Source organism: Mirounga leonina, unplaced genomic scaffold (assembly GCF_011800145.1).
Source record: "Mirounga leonina isolate KUSES-001 unplaced genomic scaffold, KU_Mleo_1.0 Mir_454, whole genome shotgun sequence".
NCBI lineage: Eukaryota > Metazoa > Chordata > Mammalia > Carnivora > Phocidae > Mirounga > Mirounga leonina.
Window position 1 is genome coordinate 14,184,685 of NW_023270763.1, and position 26,420 is coordinate 14,211,104.

General features: G+C 43.2%; 1 protein-coding gene across 2 annotated transcripts in view; it reads right to left on the minus strand.

The window, feature by feature from the left end:
- Positions 1-17,005: 17,005 nt before the first annotated feature.
- The window catches only part of LOC117999520 (calcium-binding protein 8-like), a 236,003-nt gene continuing 226,588 nt past the window's right edge, over positions 17,006-26,420 (minus strand). For both annotated transcript variants that reach the window (XM_034988720.1, XM_034988719.1), the window contains one exon: positions 17,006-17,429. In XM_034988720.1, the coding sequence (XP_034844611.1) occupies positions 17,185-17,429 (245 nt within the window). In that variant the 3' untranslated portion in view covers positions 17,006-17,184. The remainder of the gene's footprint in view (positions 17,430-26,420) is intronic.

Genomic DNA, 26,420 nt, shown 5'->3' on the forward strand with positions numbered 1-26,420 from the left:
CAGAAACGTTCTCCAGACAATTGAGAGAACTATAATTAACAACTCAAATATAAGAAATTTAGAGTATAGGGGCGTGTGGGTGGCTCACCTGGTTAAGTGACCAACTCTTGGTTTCAGCTCAGGTCATGATCTCATGGTCATGAGAACACCGAGTCGCCCTGTGCTCAGGAAGAATTATGCTTGAGATTCTCTGTCTCTGCTCTTCCCCTTGCTTGCACACACTCTCTCTCTCTCCCCTGACCCTCAAATAAATAAATAAATAAAACCTTAAAGAAATTTAGAGTATGAAGAAATGATAATGTAACTAAAAGCTTTTCAGAGAGAAGTAAAATGAACTGTTGTACATATGGATGCAAACCCACCAAACACAAACACTAAAAATATTCTGGAAAAAGAATATTTAATGATTAAAAGGAACTGTTTAATAATAATAGACTTCTAGCTGGGACAACGTGATATAGACCCATTTGTCCCCGCTTGCCTGCCAATACCACTATAACCCATGGAAACAAGATAGGAGATAACCAAAGGAGAACTCTCAAATGTGCTAAGAGGAAGGTGAGTCACCAGTTTGGGACCCAGCACTGGAGAACAACATAGTGGCAGAACATCTGACGTTCTCCCACCCAATGGAAGGAGACCATCCAGATCTGATGTTTCCTGTCCCTCAAACATAGCAATGGAAGGCAGCATGGGTAGGCTCATTCTTCACCCATATTGCATGGGAGCTCCTCAAACAACACAGGGCAAACCCACAATGGGCAATAGAGATCTACTGGGAACCCCACTAATGATAAACAGCTAAGGGAAGTGCTCTCCTTCCCTGGCAGGCCTGAAATTCCCACAGGAATATAATAGGACAGCCCCAGCAAGAGGGAGCTCCACCCAAACACTGGCTTAGCCCAAGAAGCCTCTGTCCCTGTGGGCCTGAGACTCTCCACCTCTGCCCAGAGACTGAGGTCAACAGTGAAATGGATCTCATTGTGGATCCATTTGATTAAGTGGATCTCAATAAACATCTGACCTGGGAAGCATTCTTTGTCCCCCACAGTTAGGGAAGAACCCCATCACAAGATGCACTTGGCTTAGGAAGCCTCTTGCCTGAGGATCTCTGCCCCCACAGAGAGACACCCATCATCCCAGCCTAAGAAAACCCTTTCCACCCCTCAAGCAGCATGAGGAGGGATGAGTGGGAAGCCCCGCAGCACCAGATAAACCAAGCAGACTAAAATATCACCACAAAGACTGTGAAATGAAGCTGTCATTTGGAACCATGGCCCACAAAAGTAAGCCAGGACCTGCATGCTAATCCTAAACAGGATGGCTGCCCCTAAAAAAAAAAAAAAAGATTTAAATAGAACCCAGCATCCACTAATATATTAGGCAGAATGTCCAGGATACAATAGGAAACCACCTATCATCCGAAGAACTAAGAAAATCACAACCTGAATGAGAAAAGACACTTAATGGACACCCAATACATATGTGAATCAGACACTGGAATTATCTTACAAGGATTTTAAAGAAGGCATCATAAAAATCCTTCAACAATCGATCCCATGTTCTCTTGAAACAAATGAAAAATGAGAAAATCTTAATGAGGAAATAGAAGTTATTGAAGAGAACCAGATGGAAATTACAGAACTGAAAAATACAATTGCAGAAATAAAGTTGCTGGCTGGGATAGTAGAGATGACAGGTTAGGAAAAGGGAACTTGGGGACAGATCATGAGTTCACTCATATGAAGAATACAGAGTTATATGTATTTATATAGACTTATATGTATATATATAACATATATTACATATGTCTATATAAAATATATTACATATGCCTATATATGTCTATATATATATACAAATTTACTCAATATAAATAATAGACTTAATATGTAAAATTTAACACTATGTAAATTTTAGGGGAAAAAAAACACAGAAAATCTTTGTGATCTAGGCCTAGGCCAAGAGTTCTTAGACTTGACACCAAAAGCATGATCCATAATGGGAAAAGTTGCAAGACTGGACTTTATCAAAATTAAAATCTTTTGTTCTGCCAAAGCCCATGCAAAGAGGATGAAAAGATAAGTTGTGTGCCGGGAGAACATACTTGCAAGCAACCTACCTCACAAAGGAGTAGCACCTAGAATATATAAAGAATTGTCAACTCTCAACAGTAAAAGCCAACCAAACAAAAGCAACTATCTAATGAGAATATGGGCAAAAGACATAAATAGACATGAACAGAAGGGGACATATAGATGATATGGAAAAGATTAGCCATCATGGGAATGCAAATTAAACAATGGGATATCACTACATACCTACCAGAATGGCTAAAATGAAAACAGCAACTGCACTAAAGTTGGTGGGGAATATGGAGAAATTGAACCAATCACACACTGCTGGTAAGATATAAAATATGGTGGTCACACTGGGAAGCCATTCATCAGTGTTGAATAAAACCAAACACACAATTACTTTATGACCCAGCAACTGTACTCGAGGGCATTTATTCTAGAGAAATGAGAACTTATGCTTATACTAAAACCTTCACACCAATGTTAATAGCAGTTTTATTCATAATAGCCAAGAACCTGAAACAGCTAGACGTCTCTCACAGGTAAACAGTTAAATAAACTGTGGTACATCCATACCGTGCTATAGTCTTCAGAGTAGAAAGGAGCAACCCACTGATACACACAACTTGAACGAATCTCAAGGATATTATGCTGAGTGAAAAAAAGCCAATCCTAAAAGGTTCCATACTGTATGATTCCATTTACAAAAAATATTTTACAGTGACAAAATGTTAGAAGTGAAAAAGAGATTAGTGGTTGGCAGCAGGTAGGGACAGCGCTGGGGGTGTGGGTTGTGATGGAACTGTTCACTATCTTGATTGTGGAGGTAGATACACAAACCTACACATATGAGCAAATTGTATAGCAGTAAACATGTACACACACAAACATGAGTATGAGTAAAACTGGGGAAATCTAAAGAATATTGGTGAGTTTTATCAGTACCAAAATCCCATTTATGATATTGTACTATGACTTTGCAAAATGTTACCACTTAAGGGGAAAATTGGGTAAGTGTACTTGCGATCTTTCTAAATTATTTCTGAAAACTGCATGTGAATCTATAAACATTTCAATAAAAATTTTAAACAGACAGAATATATAATGCCAGATTAACATAAGTGGAAAGTGAAAGCAGAGAATAAATATAAGCCAAATTTTGTGTTAGGAAAAGTCAGCAGTTATTTATTCTTTTGACTTTAATATTCAGACAAATATCATTTTAACTACATATTTCATAGAAGTAAAAATCAGTAAAAGGATTATAACATTATTTAATTTAAAAGATAAAGCATACAGAAGACAAAACAAAGGACACAGCTTAAAATCAAAAAGAATAATATAGGACCATTGAACCGTGAACAAACACCAGTTTTAAAAGGATTGCCAAGATTAAAGACAAATTCTATTAAATTTGTCTATTAAAAGACAAATTCTTTCCACTGGCTTATAAAAACCAATCTGACACCATGATTCTTTTAAAGAGAAGGGTACCTAAAAAGTAGAATTTTTAAAAGGAAACGGATGGATAAGGATATAGCCAGTAGCAATAATAAAATGAAAATGAGACGAAGTTAGTATTAATACCCGAAAAAGAGCGTTTAAGACAAAAATGATGGATGGGCCGAGAAGGCTATCTGTAGGTATAAATGGTAATAATGGATACATAATGAAAATGCCACAATTTGATTTAGTGAATAGCTCTACATACAAAACAACAGCTGTGCCTGTCCCCTTCTCATTACCTCAGCTGCTCCCACCCCCAGCATGTCTCTCCCAACTCCTGAAGTAACTTCCCGAGTTCCCATTTCCACTCTAGCTCCCTGCAGCAGAGATATCATTTGCGTGTAAATCAAATCATGCCACTACATTGCTTAAAACACTCCAATGAGTACTATTTCTACATAAAATTATATCCAAGCTCTTTGTCTTGCTGGGACCTGAGACAAAGAGTTCTTCCCTAAGCGTCAATTCATGCTTTCTTAATAGCAACAAAGCCCTCCGTTTTAAAATCTGGGAACATAGCTGTCCAGAGGAAAGACTACATTTCCCGACGTCCCTTGCTGCTGGGTGTGGCAACAGGACCACCTCCTGGCCAACCATGTGGCTAACTTCTGGCCAATGGGACAGAAGTAGAAGTGATCGTGCAACTTCTTCAAAGACTTGTGCTCCCCTTTCTTTCTGATGAAGGGAACGCACATGTGGACATGAGCCACATGGATAGGGCGACACCCTGGGGCTCCAGAACAATGAACCAGCTGGAGCCTGAGGGGTACCGCACCAGACCCGAGCCCTTCGTGGAACAGAAGTACCTAGCAACAGAGACTCAGTGGGAGCGTTTGCATCCGCCACTTTCCGCTGCACCTATGTCCCAACCCAAGGTCTATGATGTCCCACAGCGCTGGTCTCCACTGACATCTTCAACTTCATCTCCTACCACGCCTCCCTTGCTTGCCAGCTCTACTCAAGCTTGTCCCATCTCGGGGCCCTAGAACTGGCCGTTGCCTCTCCCTGATGAGCACTGTCCCCAGAGCTTGCACAGCTAGAGCTTTCTCATGGTTTAGGACTGAGTCCAGATGTCACTTCCTCCTCATCTCCTCGTCTCTGTTTAAAGTTGTATAGTACCCACCCCGACTGCCTCTGTTGTAGTATCCTGTTTTATGTACGTCATAGAACTGAATATTATCTGAGATTAGTATCTGTGTATTTAATGTCTCTCTCTCCCCTCCCCCCTCTACACTAGAACATAAATTCCATGAGAGCAAGACACTTAACCTATTATTTACAGCTATATCTGTGCTGGCCCAACAAGAGCCTTTCAATAAGCATTTGCTGAATGAGTCGATCGATCGACCGAAGAATGAATGACAGTATAAACGACACACACGCACGCACCTCGCAGAGACAAAGGAAAGAAACAGAACTGAGACGCTCACCACCATCACCCTGAGAGGAGACATGAAATAAACCAGGACGTTCAAGATTTTAATCTAACGACCCGTGAAAGGGGGCATATAGTTCTGCTTCCTACAAACTGAAGGTCCTTTATCCAATTACCAGATCGCATTTGCAGAAAGTGAACACATACTGAGACCCATTAGAGGGAAGCAATAAACTGTATGAAGACGAGATTACGTAAGTGGCATTCTATGACTACACTGTAATAATAAAATGAGAAATGAGAAACAAATGATTAAACAAAGCAGCCAGTAATATTCTCTGAAGCCACCTATGGAGTGAAAAAACATATTAACTATAATGACAGATCATGTAGTAAATGATAACACTACCCATCAAAATCTCAGCATGGTGATAAAGCTACACTAATAGGAAAGTCGTATCTAAATTCTTTCATTCATTAAAAACTAAATAAAAGAGGGGCGCCTGGGTGGCTCAGTTGGTTAAGTGACTGCCTTCGGCTCAGGTCATGATCCTGGAGTCCCGGGATCGAGTCCCGCATCAGGCTCCCTGCTCAGCAGGGAGTCTGCTTCTCCCTCTGACCCTCCCCCCTCTCATGCTCTCTGTCTCTCATTCTCTCTCTCGCAAATAAATAAAAAAAAACTTAAAAAAAAAAATAAAAATAAATAAATAAAAGAATCCTTTAACACAGAAATTTATAAATAATAACATGAATGAAAGCAGAAAGGAAATGAAGATAGGTAATAGGAAAAACTATTAATCAAATATTTTCTCGGGGCATTGGGGTGGCTCAGTTGCTAAGCATCTGCCTTTGGCCCAGGTCATGATCCCAGGGTCCTGGGATTGAGCCCCACGCTGGGCTCCCTGCTCCGCGGGAAGCCTACTTCTCCCTCTCCCACTCCCCCTGCTTGTGTTTCCCTCTCTTGCTGTGTCTCTCTCTGTCAAATAAATAAAATAAATAAAATCTTTAAAAATTTTTTTCTCAAAAAAATCAATAAAATAAATAACTTTATGGCATATATTAAAAAATAAGAACAACAAAAATTACTATTAAGAGAAGCTGTAACCCTACACTTGGGGTGACCGCAGCATAACATAGAGCTGTGGACTACCTTGTACACCTGAAACTAATATAACATTGCATGCCAAATATACTCAGATGAAGTATTTTTTTTTAATTTTTAAAAAATTTTTTAAAAAGAGGTACATATTTCCAGTTATAAGATAAATAAGTACAGGGATATAAGGTACAGCCTAATAACTATAGTTAACTGCTGTATGGGTATTTGAAAGTTGTTAAGAGAGTAGATTCTGAGCATTCTCAACAGGGAAAAAATATTTTTCTTTTTTCGTATCTATATGAGATGACGGAAGTTAAACTTACTTTAGCAATCAATTCACAATACATGTAAGCCAAATCACTGTGACGTATGCCTTAAATTGATACAGTGCTGTATGTCAATTATTTCTCAATAAAACTGGAAAATAAGAAAAATAAGAGAGAAGATGTAGTAATGGTAAAAAGCTACTTCTAAGGAAATTTTTCAACAAGTCTGTGTACAATTACATGCTCATAAATTAAGTAACTTTGAAGAACTGGAAACTTCCTGAAGATAATATAAATTTTCAAAATAGACTAAAGAAGGGGCTCCTGGGTAGCTCAGTCGGTTAGGCATCTGCCTTCGGCTCAGGTCATGATCCCAGGGTCCTGGGATCGAGTCCCACATCGGGCTCTCCCTGCTCAGCGGGAAGCCTGCTTCTCCCTCTCCTTCTGCCTGCCACTCCCCCTGCTTGTGTACTCTCTCTCTCTGTCAAATAAATTTTAAAAATCTTTTTTTTAAAAGATTTTATTTATTTATTTGACAGAGAGATAGAAGAGCACAAGCAGAGGGAATGGCAGAGGGAGAAGAAGCAGGCTCTGCGCTGAGCAGGGAGTCCGATGCGGAACTCGATCCCAGGACCCCGGGATCATGACCTGAGCCAAAGGCAGACGCTTAACCATCTGAGCCACCCAGGAGCCCTAAAAAATCTTTTTTAAAAAATTAAAAAAAAAATAGACTAAAGAACAATTAAAAGTTATCAAAGAAATGCCTCCCAAAAAGACCCCCAAAACCAAAACAAAAACTATACCACTAGATCCAGGCAGTTTTATGAACTAGCCCACTCAAATTTAAGGTCATAAATAAATCTATACAGTATAGAACTTATTGTAGATGACAAAAAATGATAGATACTTGACAAGTTAATTTTACCATGGCAGAACAATTATGTTTCAAAACCTAACAATGATACTTACAGTTCTGTATAAACCACAGGCTGCTTTTATTTATAAATATGGATGAAGAAATCAAAATTGGTGTCAAATCAAATTTTAAAATTGTATTGAAATTCATATTACACTAAGAAAATGACCTACCATGACAACTAACGTTAATCTTAGGAATGTAAAAATTGTTTAATATTATGATATTATATCATATCAGTAAGTTAAACATGAATAATCATGTGATCTTATGAGCGATTCAAAGGACATTTGCTAAAAGCTATCATATATTCATATTAAATAAACTGTTGGTAAGTAAGATGTTAATTTCCTAATATCAACACCAAATCTCACCCTTCTCATTTATAACTAATAAGCAGGTTTCAGTCAATATACGTGGAACTCAGATATATAGTGTCAAAGGGGAGGAAACCAAGTCGCAGCAATTTGTAGCCAAAGTTATACAGAACTGAAGAAAATCAACTGAAAGGCATGTGACCACTAAGGAGAGAATTCAGTAAGGAAGCCAGATAAAAGTCAAAATTCCCAAACCCAATACTGGCAGAAAGTGGTTAGAAACATACAATGACAGAATCAAAATCTTATTCAGAATGGTCAAAATAGAAAAATATACAACCGGAGTCTGGCAGAGAGAGGGTCGGGAGCTCGGTGAGGGGGGCCCACGCACCATTGGGGAGGGTGGCTCTGGTCCCTTCCTTCCACCTCCCCGGCTGAATCTGTGAACATCAGAAACTCTGTCTTGGGGCAACAAGATCACTGGAGCTGTGGCCAGAAGGTGTCCCTAGCACATACTTGCACAACCTCGCTTACATGAGAAATCTGAGTCAAACTCACAGCCGCAGAGCAGAATGCGGTTCCCAAGGGCCCGGAGCAAGGAAGTGGGTAGGTCATGGTCAAAGCCGTGCGAGATCAAGGAGGTCTGGAGATCGACCATACAGTATAGTGCCCATAGCTAACAATATGGTGTACTTAAAATTTGCTAAGAGGGTAGATCTTATGTTATATGTTCTTATCACACACACAGAATAGCAACAGCAACAACAATAAGGAGTGGGGAGGAAATGTTGGAAGAGCATAGATTTGTTTATCTATCTTGATGGTGGTGACGGTTTCATGAAAGTATACTTACCTCCAAACTCTGAGTTCTGTATATTAAATAAGTACAGCTTTACATGTACATGTACATGTAATACAATCATAATTTGATAAAGTGTTTTATTTAAAAAAAAAAAACTGTCTCCAGGACACGGCAGCACAGGGACCCCCATCCGCTACAGAAGCCTGCCTTTGGGTGCTGCTTGTTGCGGGTTTTTGAGGATCTGTCTGCCCGGCCCCAGGAGGCCTCCATCACCTTTCACGCCTGCCTTGCTCCTTTCTCTGCTTCCTGTGCACGTCTGTGCAAAAGTCTACCCTTGATAGAACCAGCCTACCATCTTTCCTTTTCTCCTGTCCTCTGCATTTAGGTAAATGTGGATGAGAATTCTATGTTGTCCTGAGAGTCTATAGGGTTCAAATTACATATAGACCCTGTGGGTTAGACCTCTGAGGGTAAGTAGATCAAATAAAAGAAAAGAACTTTGCCTGAATCATGGGAAGATTTGGGGCGCCTGGGTGGCTCAGACGGTTAAGCATCTGCCTTCGGCTCAGGTCATGATCTCAGGGTCCTGGGATCAAACCACGTGTCGGGCTCCCTGCTCAGTGGGGAGCCTGCTTGCCCCTCTCCCCTCTGCTTGTGCTCTCTTTCTCATTATCTCTCTCTTAAAAAAATAAATAAAATCTTTAAAAAAAAATAGAACTTGGGAAGATTCAGGGCACCTGGTTGGCTCAGTCAATTGAGCATCTGACTCTTGATCTCAGCTCAGGTCTTGATCTCGGGGTCGTGAGTTCAAGCCCCGCGCTGGGTTCCAAATTACAACTGAGAGGAGCTCTAACGCTACAGTTGTGGTGAACACAGCATAACGTACAGAGATGTGGACTCACCATGTTGTACACCTGTTAAACAGGTTTGTTTTAACACCTGTTAAAAACAAACCAACCTTGGGAAGATTCTATTTGGATATAAGAATGAAGCTACTGGAATCAGCACTTTGCTGAGAATGTGACCGTGACCTTCTCCTCTTCCTGGCTTGAGGTCACTTGTCAGCCCACCCCAGCCACGGACTCAAGAACCAGTCATGAATTTATTTAGAAAGGGTTTTAAAAATTATTTTCAATTTTTTTCCCTGATTATAAATTTGATTTAGACATTCTCCTAAAGTGTGAGTTTTCAGCATACTAACTGGATATAAGGTGACTGACGTGCTGGGGGGAGAGGGGGCCCTCAGCTAGCCTTGAGTTTCCAGTGCCTTCCACAGCAGAGGTCCACACAGGAGATATGGGTGGGCGGCCGCCATTCGGAGGCCTCCCTGAGTTTTTCCTTCTGGCCGTTGATGGCTACAGTTTTGATTATATGCTTTTTATACTCTCGTACCAACTTTGTGCTTTGTTTACCACGACAATGGGCCTGTGTCTTAGAAACTCCACGTTTTTGTTTTTTACCACTGAAAACAGTTGTTTTATAATAGGATTTTGTTAACTTGAGGTTTTGTTAATTTCATTGACTAATAACAGATCAGTCTAATGTAGAAATTTCAGGAAATGGAAATGAGGATCAAGAAAAAATGACATTCACCTTTATTCCAACCCATAATAATTAACATTGTCAGAATTATTGCGTTTTCTCCAGTGTTTGTCTATGAATATAAATGGATATATAACAGATGTAGAACAGCAATGTAATTAGACTGTGCATTCAATCTCTACCGACTGTAGAGTGAAAACATTATTTTAAACAATTATACAGATTCCATCTTTGTAAGTGCCTTTTCTACATCTCTAATTTCATATGACAGAGTCTTAGAATTATCTTTAATTATAGGGTTTAACATTTGAAAGTTGAAGCCAAGTATCACCAGAGAGTTTTTAGGACAGTTGTACAATTTACATTTCTACCAGTAGTGTATGAGTTTGTCCATTTTATCCCACTCTTGGCAGCACTGAGTATTATCCTAGTTTTATTCTTTTCCAATCTGATAGGTGAAAACCGTTATCCAATTACTATTTTAATTTACGTTTCTTAGATTTCTAGTGAGGTTGAATTGTTTTGATATGTTTATTGAAAGTACTAACCAACTGACTGTTTTTCCTTATTCCACGGTCTATTGTCATGTTAACAGGTTTTCATATTGCTTTAGCAATGCTCTTCACATATGCTTTATTCCGTCAATTGCCATATTTTTCCTGTTCATTTTTGAAATATTCTTTCAATTTAATAGTTTAATACTAGTTTTTTTAAGATTTTACTTGTTTATTAGAGAGAGAGAGAGAGAGAGAGAGTGTGTGTGTGTGTGTGTGTGTGTGTGTGTGAGCGGGGGAAGGGGCAGAGGGAAAGAGAATCTCAAGCAAACTCTGCGCTGGCCCCGATCTCACCCATGACCCTGTGATCATGACCTGAGCTGAAATCAAGAGCTGGACACTTAACCGACGGAGCCACCCAGGTGCCCCAGTTTAATACTTTTATGTATGATTCTTCCATTGCTTTAATGCTTAGAAAGGTATTTCCTACTTTGAAAACTAGTTACCTATTGACATGTGATTTTCCCACCTTTTAAAAACAGTTAAAACTTACAGACTAACAACCAATTACACCTATGAATATGGATAAATAAGAGAAAACCCCCACCTACCAAGGTCTGGCTCAGACCAGTAAGCGGGACCAGACGCCCTGCCAGGCTCCCGGAAATCTCAGTGGCTCGTGGGCTTTCAACCTGGAAGGAGCCTCAGAGTCACCTGAAGGGCTTACTGCAACCCAGGCTGCTGGCCCCCCCCCCCCCCCCCCCCCCCCCCCCCCCCCCCCACCCCAGGTTTCTGAGTCAGTGTTTCTGGGGTGGGGCACAGACATTTGCATTTCTAACAAGTTCCAGGTGATGCTGGTGCTGCCCTTTAAGGAACCACACTTCAAGACCCACAGCTTGGCTAATGTTTTCCAGACTCTATATTTCACAAGTAAAATCACTTTGGGGATTCAAGCACTTGCTGTCAATCTAACAGCCCTTGTGATGGGCACCGCTTCTGAAAGCTATTTAGGTTCTGTTCGATGATGAAGATCTGGGGAGCAGCAGTTTGGGATCCAAAACTCTGATAGAGTGGCACGTTGACAAAATATTGGGGGTGGGGAGAATGATCCTGTTGGTGCCAGATTTGATGTGAGGAGAGACAGCCTCCTGGAATGCGATTTATTCTTAAAATTCAAACAGTAAAGATCTTGGTGTTTTCTAGGTCTTGGCCCCATGTGACAAATGCCTCACAGGATTGACTATGATTCCTTCTGTTTTTTCGTTTGCTTGTCCTGCAAGCTTTACCAACAGTCAACTTCATGGGCCAGGTAATCTTCAGTTTTACAGATGAAAAACTTGTAGATATTTAAGATTCTTGACTAGCTAGGAGCTGCATTTCCTTTCCTTTAATTTTCTTTTTCTGATGATAGAATTAACATATGCCCACTGTTGAGATTCCAGAAAATACAGAAAGATGGGATCACTTATCACCCTACCACACATGACAAATCACTGTTAGTGTTTTGCTACATTTCTTTCCCCTACTTTGATGCCTAACAGATCTGGATCATAATGTAGCTCTGCGTAGTGCTCTTTTCATATGTCATGAGTAGGGAACATCAAGGGCTCTCAAATGCCCATGAGTCAAGAATTTTAAGCACAGCTCCCTGCTCATCTCAGCCATGGCCCCGGGGCCAGCACATAAATGTCCCAAGCAAAAGCCGGGGACCTGGGCTGGGAAGGACTAGTCTTTGGATCAGAGCACAGGTCAGTGATCAGGAGTCTGGGACCATAACAGAAATGGAAAGCCAGGGAAGGCATGAGACCAGAGCAAGGATCTGGGATGGAGGGACAGAGGCCAAGCCTGGAGAGATTCCTGGGAAACAGCTGCAGGTACTTTACTACATCTGCTGTGTATTCTCCCACCAGATGGGGAGGAGTGGACAGCTGGAAGGGAAGCCGAGCAGGCCTGCGGTTGGAGAAGTCAGTGTGGCAGCCCTTGATCTGGACTACACCTGGGGATAGGTGTCCCACGCACATTTATGTGGGGATAACTTACAGTGTCCTGAACATTGCACACAGCTGTGAGATAAGCGAGCTATGACAATGACTAGCTAGCATACGCATAGGCAAGCAAGGCTCAGGACATTCAGGCAATACTCTGGAGCCTGCTCAGAACCCAGGGAGCCCCATGAGTTTCCCGTTTCTTGACCTCCAGCCATGGATGTGTTTCCATACACCCAGCGGCATCCAGTGAACAGATCCCTTTGCTTAAATATTTATGTGTTTTACTTCTTAAGACAGAAAGTCTAAACTAGTGAAGTCTTGATGCATCGGGTTTGGTTGTGATACATAAAAAACTGATAGTGAAGGAGCCTTAGGTGTTCTGCCTGTACTTCCAGTAAGACAAACAAATCTCAGCTCTCCCAGCCAAGGCGGGACTCCTCTCTCTTTCTTCAGAGGGAGAAGAGTTTAACAGAAGCGTTGGCTGGACCCCGGGGCTGGGAGAGCTGTTCCATAGGCCAGGATCCTTGCCACTATCCTCGCCCTTGCATGCTGTCTGCAAACTCCCTGCAGAACAGCTCTGCACAGTGCTGGAGGTCAAGGAGAAGAAAAGGTAAAGGGTTGCTCTAGAGACTCAGGTAAGCCTGTGATGCAGGAGCAGGGCTCTGTCCCCTGCCACCAGGGGGCATCTCCTGTATTAAGGACTCTCCTTCTTGGGTACAAGAGGAGTCATGGTGTGTAGCATGAATGAATGGCAGAACAACAATAACTTGGAGGACCCCACTTCCCTGCAGTTGCGATCCATCCAAAACACTGAGCGTTCAAAGCATCCCGTCCCGAGTCCCAGCCCCTTTCAGCCCTTCCCTGCCCTCCATTCCACTGTTAACACACACCAAGTCCTAAGGCTGACTTCAAACACCATTTCACATTTCCTCCCCAAGTATATCCCTGCAGTAATGGCAAACACACAGAAACTTGATGAACGAAGGGTAAGAATACAATAAAAATTTCCAGCAGTTATTATTTGCTACATAAGAGAGAGGCTCTGCACTGGCTGCCAAGAAATCTGAGAGCCTCATACCCAGAGGGCTGCGTACCCAGAGACCCTGGGGTATGGCCCTCAGACCATCCTCCTTGGGGAGGAGGCTACATTAGTAGCCAATTACATCCCACCTTCACTGATAACCAATTTCCTGCACAGAACCAGGGGCTCATAGCTTTTGGGATGAGTACCAACTGATAAGAAGCTGTTGTTGCAGAATCCCAGTTGATTTTATTTTCCTCTTGGCACTGTGGACTAGAATGCCAGTGAGGAGGGAGCACGGGAAAATGGACTTAATTAGCAAGATGAGCCTAGTGCCTGCTAGGATCACTTCTCAGAACACAGAGAACAGCCGTGGTCACAGTTTTCCTCTGAGGTAGGAAGAAACCAAAGGCTGGGGAAAACCAAAGGCTGTGGTGGCAATGTCAGACCAGAAGCTGAAGCCAATTATAGAGTCTTTGCCCTTTGCGGTAGCCAGTCTCCAAGATGGCCCCTGATGACTGCTGCCTCCGGGTATTCTCCAGGAGGTGTTCCTCTCCCTCACTGAAGAGGGATGGGCTGTGTACCCAAGAGGATATTCCAGAAATGACGGAGTTTGACTTCCAAGAGGAGGCCACAAACAACACCACAGCTTCTGCCTTGTGCTCTCTTGCATCATTTGTTTTGAGGGAAGCCAGCTGCCATGTCATGAAGATACTCAGGCAGCACTATGGAGGGGTCCGTGTGGCAAGGACCAGAGGCCTCCTGCCAACAGTCCACGTCACTTTGTCAGCCACATGGGGGAGGCACCTTGAAGCACTTCCTCCAGCCCCAGTCGAGCCTTCAAATGATCACAGCCCCAGCCAGCATCTTGACTGGCACCTCATGACACTGAGCCAGAACCACTTGGCTAGCTGCTTTCAGATTCCTGACCCACAGAAACCATGATATTGTACATATTTATTGTTGTTTTATATCACAACCTATGGTGTAATATATTTTGCAGCAAATAGATCACTCATGTGCCCTGCCAAGTATACCATCCTATCTGTCTCTACAAGAAACTGACTTTATCCCTAGTGGGAAACCTTGCCAGAGTGTCTTAAGTAAACAATCTTCTCCTTGCTAGAGTATCCGTACCTCCTGATATCCATATCCCCTGCCTGGATATTCAGAGGCAGAAAGCCTCCATTCTGCTGCTCTTCTTCTCTATCATCTTCAAGCACTGTAGCAAAGTAAACACACACACATACACATGCATATACAAACATTCACACACACACAGAGCTTCCTCTTAAACCTGAAAAATCACTCAAGCACTGGGAAGATGCATTTTTTTTTTCCAGGAAGGACCGGATGCTCTGGATGTTTTAAGTACCATTTATGCATGCTGTCTCTGAATAGACAGATGGAGGGGGGTAGTGTGGGAGGGTACAGCTGACTACTGAGAATTGATAGATGTCTCTGTTCTCCTTTGCTAGTCATAAAATTCTGAGCTGTGTGAGGACCAGCAGGAGAAGAAAGCCACTGCCACAGCATCCAAGCATTCATTTAAATATTTCAGAATGGAATTTTCCCCCTTTATTCACTTTTCCCCCTCCTGTTTGTCTCCCCAGGTGAGGAAGAGGGTCTTTAATAAAGCAAAAACAGAGAATCTGTGAGCATAATAGCACGTCTAAACTATGCTAGAGGCAGTCAAGATAGAGAGAGAAATATTTCCTTGTGTAGGTGTTCAACACTGAAGAACGTGGAAGATATCAGGTGTAGATTAAATACCTGGAGCTCCTTGTCCTCCAGGGTGGGGGTCAGGAAGAATGCTCTGAGCCTAGAAGGCATGTAGCATTCTTCCAGGCTACAGGGGGCCATGAAGGCAGAGGCAAAGGGTAGAGAGAGCACTCAGAGTGGGGAATAAAACACAGCAGAGAAAAAAGAAATCAGGCAGGGAAGGAATTCTGGAATGTTCATCCAGAGTGGATCTGTATGGGCTGAAACATGACCTGGTGAGAAACAGTGTCTCCCCATCTTCTTAACTATGTGTTCATTTTTTTATTTCTGCTAAGGGCCTCTACCTGTCTGTCCTTCCAAGTGTTGAGTCACACCTGAAGGGTTACATGAGCAGTGAAATATTCTTGTCTCATGACAAGTAGAACCACGGAGGTCCTTCTCTGGGAAGAGTCGGGGCTGATCATAACCACAATTTGGGGAGGCAGTTTGGGGACACATTCTTGTGTCTCACTCTCACCTGCCCCTGGATGCCCTCCAGAACCAGGTCCTGCTTCTCTGCTCATCTTCATTTATGCAACTTCTCTTGATGAGCTTATCCTCACCTATGATTTCACCCACCAGCTCTGATTGATAATAAATCTGGATTTCCAGCCCTCGCCTCTCATCCCTGATCTGCCCCTGCGTGCACCTGGGCAAGGACTTGCCTCCCTCTCTTAGTTGTCTGACCTTCACCTTACACTCAACATGCCCAACTTAGAATTCAACTCCACACAAAGACTTCTTTTCTCCATGACCTTATCCCTGTCATTTAGGGACCTTGGGATCACCTCGGTCTTCTATTTGCTCAAGTCCTAAAACCATTCTGCCAGTGAGGCTTGAGGTCTTTCCCTTCAAACTATACCTTCATCAATCAATGACTACCCTGTGCTCACTGCCTCCACTCTATTCAAACCCATCATGACAAGCCTGGAACACCCTTTTCATTCCTTTGTCACTTCCTGCCATATTTCAAAGTTGGAAGCAAGTGCCCCATTTCCCCAAGCCTTATCTGACCCCTCAAGATCACATTTGTCTCCTTTCTGGAACTGCTATTCGTTCTATTCAAAAAATAGTTATTGAGGATCTATTGTGTACAACGTGCGAGGTACTGAGGACGCTAACAAATAATTAGTCTAGTAACCATCACACCAAGAATCCCTTCTGTGTTTTTTCTCTCTTAAGAGTGTTTCTCCAACCAATTTCTTAAATAGCCAGGACTACATCTTCAATGTCTTTTGTGAAACCCACAGTGACAGATTATAGGGCACGTAACGTTTTCTTACCGAGTGCTTGTTGGTTATATGCAAGATGGGTAGCAGAATAAGACTAGAGATACATGTCAACTGCAATGTTTACCTAGACTGGAGAATTATCTTTGGTTAAGAAAAAAAAAAAAAAAAAACACATCAAGAAATTAAAGAAACCTCACTGTTTTGGAGTGGTGTTTTACATGTATAACCAACAATTCAATTTAACTTGGCAAATGATTTCATTCAGATTTTAAATATAGTGGTTAATAACCCATTTCCCAAATTCCGTAATCATGAACTGATAGGCACATATTAAGACTAAAGAACTAATATAAAAATGATTCATAGCACCTTAATAATTTGAACATAGATATTTGAAATGTCCTAAGAGATTTTACAAGACAGAAATAGGAGCAAATTGAGAAGCACTGAACACAAATTCTTAGATAAAACCATTCTGTCCTATTAAGGACAAGGATATTGATAGGATCTAAACACATGAGGTAACCCGGCCATCCTCTCAGCAAAAGGATGTCTTGGAACCAGGGATAGAATGGGGCTCAGGCAATACCAATGGTGTACTTTCTAATTGTTCCCAAGAAAGAAACTTTTGTGAATCAGAAGTGGAGGAATATCATTTCTCCCAAATGTAAAAGTTTCTGGTACAAGGAAAAAATAGGGAGATAGTTCGCTCATCCAAACCTCAAATGGTATAGTTTTGATACTTCGTTCAGAAGATCTAGTATGGACCTCTACTTAGACATCCGGTTCAAGGAACGTATGTCACCCTAGCCCAGAAGAGATCTTCACATGCTGAACAGAAGCTCAATTCAGAGTCAAAAGTTAGTCCCAGGCACACATCTACTGTCAAATTTAATCTTTTAAATAATTTTGTACTCACCTGCCAGAATATGCTATCTATTGTGTTTCCAAGAAAACCATCGCGACCTTCTGAAGACACCAGTTTGGGGCCAAGAATTGTCATGAATTCATCAAAGTCCACTTGGCCATCCCCTGGAAGGAGAAAATATAAATGTGAGTTGAAATGTTGTTGATAGAAAAAAAAGGGGGGGGCGCCTGGGTGGCTCAGTCGGTTAAGTGTCTGCCTTTGGCTCAGGTCATGATCCCAGGGTCCTGGGATCGAGCCCCACATCGGGCTCCCTGCTCCACGGGAAGCATGCTTCTCCCTCTCCCACTCCCCCTGCTTGTGTTCCCTCTCTCGCTGTGTCTCTCTCTGTCAAATAAATAAATAAAATCTCAAAAAAAAAAAAAAAGAAAGAAATGTTGTTGAAATTGACCTACTGCGCCCAATGAAATAAACATCACCACGCTTTTCTTCTTGCCGTGACCTCAATCAATGAAGAGCTGGTAGCATCACTGAAAACTGTGCAACATTCTTAAAATACCAACGGAAACACAAGAAACTGGCAATATTAATCCATCCAATACCATATATTCCTAATTGTTTGCCAGTATTTCCATATCTAAATGCCAAACCAGCAGCCCCCCCCCTTAAATGGGCACCCTCACACCTGCTGTACCTTCTGTACCTCAAATTGCCTAGCTGTACACATGATGGAAATTGCAGCTTCATCCCCATCTCTTCCTTCATCCTGTCACCCACACATATATTGAGACAAGTCTTTTACCTCTTCCATGTCTGTGCCTGCTCTATCTTCCTTGTCAATTCAATCACTAGTCCCTTTCCGAAGACTGTGGTGGGAAAATGTTTGCAAGAATTAATGTACCTAGTTATAATTACAACATTACTAGCGGAGTGGCTCTCTGCTCTCACACTCTCACCTCCACACTGTCTCCCATACAGTAGCTCACCGCCCCCCACAAAGCATAACTGATGATGCTTTATAAACGTCAGTGACATCTTTGACCAAAAATAAGGAAACCACTCCAGGATGGCATTCAAGTCCTACTATCCCTTTCGCTGTCTTTTCCTCCCCACCTCTGCACAAAATGCCATGCTTTTTCTGAACTTCATCACTCGGTACATGCTGTTCCCTCCATCCAGGATGCCTTCCCTGACTTGTCTGCCTGACGAACATCATCTCGTTCTCTGAGATGGAACTTAAATATCATGTTCTCTTTTTGTTTTACTTTCTGACCCTCATCTCACTAGACAGAATTGTTTCCCCATCTACCTTCATATGCATCTGTCGTAGAACTTATCAGCCTGTATCTCAGTCACTGATCTGCATGCCTATTTCCCGCCTGCATTGTGAGCTCTGCAAGGTCAGGGACCCAGTCTGAAACTTCTTTGTATATTCTACACAATGGCAGGCACTCAGTATGTACTTACAGAATGAATGAATGATATCTCTTGCTTGTTTTTTCTTTGCTCAGCTCCACATCTTTCATGCTAGATCTGACCCTCACCAAAAGGTGAACTTGAGCCAACTCAGATAAAAACAGACCTTCCAGGTACTGTCCAAGCCTCAGTGACTCATCAGCGTGGCATTCTGCACCCTTAGAACTGCTCAAGAGGGCGTCTCCACCAAGAGCTCACCACATGTTAGCCCAGTTGGTGCAGACGGCCCAGGTGTCTACACACAAGGTTGCCAAAGTCACACACATCAACCCACTCTCAGAGTGCAACTGCCTTCAAAGAGCCCTCATTCAAAACCTATTTCAAAAAGCTGAGCAGATGTCATCATCAAGATGCCAATAATTCAGAAAAAGAAGTCCAGAAACACACTGCAGTGTAGATTAAAAAAAAAAAAAAAAAAACCCAAGGCGGGAGGGAGGAGTGACAAGTCAGTGAGAAAGGAAAGATTTAGCACCAAATGGGTGGGGCAATCACTGGGTTACTGGAAGACACTGGTTTACCCCTCCCCATTCAACAGGATAGAGGATCGAAAATTTCACCCTCAAAATAAATAAATTAATTAAATTCTACCTTCAGAATATTAATTAATCAATTAAATTCCATCCTCACTGGTCATCATGAGAAGGTTAATCAAGCAACAGCGAGGTACCATCTTGCCTCTCAAATTAGCAAATACTTCTAGAAAGAATATTGCTCAATGTTGGTAGAGATACAGAGAAGGGGTAGGCTCTCTTACGCCTTCCTGGTACACTCACCCCAGATTCTGGACTGACGGTATTTAAGATGCTATACCATGCTGATACCTTTTGCCCTAATAACTTCACTTTTTTCAGAAAAATACAAGGCAAGGAAACTATCTTAAATGCAGACTAATACATTTGCCCCAAAAGAGTCATCCAGTATTTGTGAAAGTGGGAAATTGGAAGCTGTAGGAAAAGGAAAAAGGCCCAGGCTTCCTGGCATTCACACTGAGCTAGTTCCCTGTGGCTCCTAGTCTCCTACAGATGTACGCTTGTTAAACACCTGCGCTGACCCTCGGCTCACCCCGAATCACCCCCGCTCATCTGGTGCTAGATGCCCAAAACATCTCAGACTAGAATATGCATTCTCTATAGAAACAGTAACACCCTCAATGAGGTGAAAATGGATTCCTGGGAGACAAACAATCTTAGATATTACAATGGTTTGTGGCTCTCCTTGGGCCACAGAACATAAACAGATGTACAGTATATCTGTGTTATGAAAATTTCATAGGGTAAGGCAACTAGGGAAACCAATGTCTTAAAAAGTTCCTGGTGGTGGGGTGGCTCTGAAAAAGGAGAAGGAGTTGGAGGAGGAGGAAGAGGAAGAGGAGGAGGAGGGAGGTCCAGAAACAGTGGACAAGAAGATGCCCTAAGTACTATGGATCCCCTTCTCCAACCCTCCCTCTGTAATGTTGTTCTATAAGCAGTGGGCATCATCCCAAATGTCTGTCACCCATGACAACATCTAACAGTTCACAAAGGCTAGGAAGCTCAAGGGCATGGATCACTTTCTACGAAGCCCTAATGAGACCTTAACTAAAATCTATCCACCAAGCTGGGTCACTCAAGCTCCTGGCCACAGTGTAGTGAGTACTGCTTTCTCTCACTTGGGAATCTAAGAGGGGGTGGTCCATAGGATGTAGCAGAACCCCTGATTCTCAGAGCCGGGAGAACAGGGCTGTCTTTGAAGTGTCCACCTTCCAGGTAGCAGGGAAGAGACCACCCACCTCTCTGAACCCCCACCCACCCACCCACCCACCCAGGGAGCTGGGAGCGAATCGGTGTAGAACTGATGTATTTCAAGGGTCCAAACTGAGCTGCTGTCAAAGTCATCAGGGAGTGTTCACAGATGGTGCCCTTGGCTGAGAACACCAAACCCAAAGCTGACAAGCAGAAATGATGGCCCCCGTGAGGGGAGCAGCCCGTTCACTGCTCAAATCCTTGGCCAGAAAGTTCTGGGCAGGAGGTGCTCAGGGCCCTATGGGCAGTGCCAACTGCAGTCAGTCCAAGAGGACAGGAGAGGTCCAGGTCGTGTGAGAATTCGCTTCTTACGATTTCATAGAGGACATCTGAAGCCTTAGATTTTTTGTGAGCAAAATATGATCCCCCTTTCCCCCCCCTTTTTTTTCTGTTATGGAGCAAAGGGACATAGATTCCTGCAGGCCCACAACTGCAGAAATAGTCCAGGTGGGGCCCCCCCACTTCTCTTGGGATTTTCTCAGCTTTGGCTCCTGAATATATGTGTACGTAGAACATTTTCTGCAGGCCCCCTGTAAATGAAGACTCATCCTAATTCATAGCTCAACCTCAGTCCAACCGGTAGTAAAAGGTTCTATTCAGATTTAGACTAGAAAACAGATCTCTTCAGGAGATCCTCATTTGACAGAAAAACACAACTGGGAACACCCCATAAGCTATCTATGCTGCTCCTAGAAGTGTGGCCCCCAAGTCCCCACCCCCTCACTCCATCCATCCCAGGAGAAATGAGACAAATGGAATCTCAGAGGGAGGTTTTTCATCAAGTCCCTTATATGAAAACCATTCCCAGGCAGAAGCCTATGTCTAAAAAGGTCTAAAGAGTCTAATGATGATCAAAATATCTACCTTTGGACACGCACAATGTGGTGTGCATTGCTTACAGAAACATCCGTACACTAGTTCACTGAAGCCTTCCAGCAGCCCATTTTACAGATGGGGAAACTGAGGCACGGAGAGGTTCTGTAGCTTGCAGAAACTCACACAGGGAGCCGAGCTGGGATTCCACCCTGGGAGTGGATTGCTGTGTGTGCACTTGAACAAACTGTGGGCAGACACCCGGGCCTTCTCTGGGGAAACAGGGTCATAGCTGGGCTCTGTCTGGAACACTCTTTCCCCTGACCGCAGCATTGCCTGGCCTGGAGTGCTACGGCTGCCCGGGATATAGTGGCGAAGTGAAATCTAAATTGCTCCCTCTGGTCTAGCTGTTGGGTCTCAGGTCAACCATTAGAGGTCTTTCTTAATCATTAAGAAGAGTCACAATAAGTAATCAGAAGGATTATATTTAACACGTGCTGTATACCAGATTCTGAGCTCAGGGCTTTGCATTTATCATCTTGTCTGATTCTAAGCCAGCACTATGAACAGATTCTCCTCTTCCACACTTTACCTGTGAGAACACATAGGCGGGAAGGGGTTAAAAGTAACTAGATTGTGGCCACACAGCTAATATGTGCCAGCCAAGAGACTCAGCTTGGGACCTCTGATACTAGCCTCCACGTTGTCCCAGCTCCCCTGTGCATAAGAGATTCCGGCATAAATCCCAGCATAGGCTCGTATCTGTCTACAGACTCTGAGAGTACAATATGTCTTCCTATCTGGCCACTTAGGAAGGAATTTAGCGGGAAATTGGGTGAGATGGCCTTCAGGGGCTTTAATACAAATGACCATCGCCTAAAAGCCATTTCTTCCCCAAATTGCCATTCTGCTTGCAGTTGGGGTCTCGGTGATCCTCCTCGGATGGTCAATTCCCAGAGGACCCAGGCCTCTCACATACAGCCCTCCAGGCATCCAAAACCCCTTCCACTAAAAAGAATTGCTCTAATAAACAAGGCCTGTCCAGGCCAGCACAGTGACATCAGACTGCCCTTCTGGATTCTCATGCCCTCAGGGACAAAGGTGGGCAGCTTCCCAGACCCGCTGCGTTTCACAGAATGTAGCAGACTCTGAATGCAAAACTCCCTTTGGTTAAGTTGTTTTACGAATCTCGAGCAAGCAAGCCGGTGCAGCATGGGAGGGTGGCATTCACTCCTACCCGGCCTCATCCTCCCTCCTCAAGCTTCCAAATATCATGATCCACCCAGCAAGAAGTGCAGGTAGCTAACCTGCTAAGGACTGTGTCTTGTTGCTTCCCATGGAAGTCAAACGAATGCACTTGAGCGAGGGTAGAAAGCTGTGGGAGGGCCAGGAGTACACAGCATGCATTAGGACCAACCAGCTGAAACACACACAATGAGGTGAAATAATAATAAAAATAATAAATAAAGACCCCTGGCTTTCTTTTTTCTTTTTTTTTTTTTTTAAAGATTTTATTTATTTATTTATTTGAGACAGAGAGAATGAGAGAGACAGAGAGCACATGAGAGGGGGGAGGGTCAGAGGGAGAAGCAGACTCCCCGCCGACCAGGGAGCCCGATGCGGGACTCGATCCCGGGACTCCAGGATCATGACCTGAGCCGAAGGCAGTCGCTTAACCAACTGAGCCACCCAGGCCGCCGACCCCTGGCTTTCTGATGGTCTCTCTCTCCACTGGGATGCTATCAGCCCTCATTGGTCCTCAAAGCAACCCCAAACCAACTGCTCCTTAGCCTCTGTGTTAGGCATTCTTGCCAGTGCAGCCCAGCTGTCTCTGCTTGGCTACCCTAATCAGGCAGCAGCTCCAGCTCCAGCCCAGGCCTTGTAGGTGTTTCGTATGTGGCCCAAACACCAGCCCCTATATTCTTTAAACTCAAGCAAACACAGGTCAATCTCTATAAATGGCTCTCTGGAAACATCTTTTGCTCAAACTGAATGAGAAACACCTCTGCCCCACTCCAGGAAGGTTAGTGAAAGCTCGGAGCCCACCACCAACTCTCTCTAGTGAAATTCTTTTGCCTAATACTTCAAACTCAACCTCTTATAAAGTGTTAGGGACTGAACGGTATCCCCTCCAAAACTTGTATGTTGTAGCCCTAACGCCCAATAGGACTGTATTTGGAGATAGGGCCTTTAAGGAGGTAACTAAGGTTAAATGAGGTCAAAAAGGTGGGCCCTGACCCAATGGGACCGGTATCCTTACAAGAAGTGGAAGAGGTACCAGAACAGACTGCACAGGGGAAAGGCCATGTGAAGACACAGCAGGAAGGCAGCCAGCTGTCTACAAGACAAGCACAGGGTTCCCACCAGAAACCCATCCTGCCAAGCACCTTGATCTCGATCACCCTAGAACTAAGAGAAATAAGCTTCTGTTCTTTAAGCCCCCTGGTCTGTGGTATTTTGTCCCAGCAGCCTGAGCTAACACATAAAGAACAGTGGGCTCTTGGGAAACTCGGCACTTACAGTATCGTTCCTGTTTGGGGCTTAAAATGGAAACATAAGAGCACCTTTTTGATGTCTTACCCTCTACATAAGAGGAAGGAGGAGAAGGGAACTGGAAAGGAAGTGACTGAGAGCAGAACCAAGAGAGAGGGGGACCTGGAAATCAAGGGAGATGTTCAATAAGGGGCAGGTAGTTAGTCTCCAGTGATGTGAAATGCCACAGAGGGTCAAGTAGGGTGACTGCTGAGAAAGGGACATTGTATGGCTCATTACTGGACCTGGGGTGGTGGTGGCAAAACCTGACAACAGCATTTGAATTTTTACATAGAAGGGGCTCAGAAGCAGCAACCTGCTTGGAAGGGGGGATATATACTGGAGATCTCAAGACCCACCCTCAAGTTCAATGGCTTGCTAAGAGGACTCCAAGGACAGCATACAGTTTTACTCTTGACTATGATTTATTACTGCAAAAGAATATAAAGCACAATCATCAGGAAGGAAAGATGCATGGGGTGAGGTCTGGAGGAAAGCAGGAAAAAACAAGCTTCCAGAATCCTCTCCCAGTGAAGTCAACAGGACATGCTCATTAACTCCCCTAGCATTTAGTAGTGGCAACACGTATGAAATCCTATCTACTGGGAAAGTTCCTTGGAGTCCCAGTGTTCAAGGATTTTACCAGGGGGCTGATCATGTAGGCACTCTATGCCTGCATGTATGAACATTCAAGACTCCCAGAAGGAAAGCAGGTGTTCAGCATAAACTATACTGTATATATAAACAGTTTGGGCACAGTGAGCCACTCTTGATCTATTCTAGGTATGATGGAATCCCTCCCCAGATCAAATTTCCCGGAGACTACCCAAGGGTTAACCTTGCAAGCAGGCCTTTCTAAGGATAGCCTGCTATGTTAGCCCTTTTCTGCACTCATAAGTTCTTGAGTCATTGAGCCAAAGCCACAGAAATTTATCGAAATCAACTTTTCCACCTTGAGTAGGAAAAGATGCTGGCTTCTCATGATTCAGAGGTCCTAACGTAGATATTGCATCTGCTGGTGACACAGGTAGGACCTTCCTAGATCTGAGATGCTTAACTGTGCTGCACCATGGCTTGGCCATTATTTTGACAGGACTAGCACTGTCTCTTCATTCCCTGCTTCTATTCATGGAATTTTATATCTATCAAGCTCTCCTTGTTCCTTTTTTTTTTTAAGATAGATAGATAGATAGATAGATAGATAGATAGATAGATTTGTTTGTTTGTTTATGAGAGAGAAAGAGAGAGCCTGAGCAGGGGGAAGGAGCAGAGGGACAGAAGCAGACTCCCCACTGAGCAGGAAGCCCAATGTGGGGCTGGATCCCAGGACCCCAAGATCATGACCTGAGCCAAAAGCAGATGCTTAACTGATTGGGCCACCCAAGCACACCTCCTAGTTCCTGAACCATCCCATCCTCACCCCATTGGTAAAAGCAGAACTGAGGCCCAGACAACCCAGAGCAGTGTGCCTGCCTCCAGCAACTCAGCATCTGGAAAGCCAGTTTCCCATAGGACCTGAACCCCAAGCACAGGGTTTTTACAGATATTAGATAATATAGGGAAATGAAAATAGAAAAAGATGCTTTCATTTACACTTTACATTAGAATGGGAAATATCAATTGACCACAGCAGAATAAGAAAGTCAAGGGTGTGAACTTAGAGGACATCACCACTGTCCTCCTGGAAATCTGTGTTCAGGTGGCAAGAGAGGCAAGGAATCACAAGTGTGTGTCTGCTATGGAAAAGGAAGTTCTGCAGAAGTAAAAAGAAGAGAAATTTGATATGATCTAGGACAGTGGTCTCCATGGTGAGAGCAAAGCAAAGGATGTTCAAGAACATCTGTGGGGCCAGAAAAAATATCACATGCTCCATCCATATCTATGTGTATTCTTTCTAACTTCTGGTTTTCTGGGGGGCTGTGTTATAAAGTCTAAAATATATTAGTGGAGTAGTGCCTCCATACAGTATGATAAGCAAACAAGAAAGGGCAGGGTACACACACTGGAAAGGGCAGAAAGAGAGGTCATTGTGTACTGGGAAAGCCAAAACCTGCACATTATAAACTTTCTACTTAATGCACTTCTACTTAGTACACTCCTCTGTGTGTTACTCAAAAGTAGCATATTAGTGTATTCATTTTATGTAGACAAACAGAAATGCTATTTGGAAATGTATTATGTGTGTGGAGGGGAGCAACTGCAGAGACAACTGTATGAATAATTTCTAGCCCTAACTTACTCTAAATAAAGACAGAGGGAAATAAGAGAGAAATGAAATGATGAAAGAGAAAATAATAGAGATGAAAAACAGAAATTGGAAACTTGAATTTCACAAGAAAGAAAAGAATCAACACTCAAAAGAATCATAACAAGACATTTTCCTGAGCTGAGAGAGATAAAACTATCTGATATTCCATCAGTTAAGAGTAGATCAAGTGTTGAAACTTAATAATAGTTGGCATTAATTGTGACCAACTACAGACCGGGTACATTGCTAAGGGATCTGACGTAAGGGGCCTCATTTATTTCTCTCAACAACACTGAAAGGTAAAAATA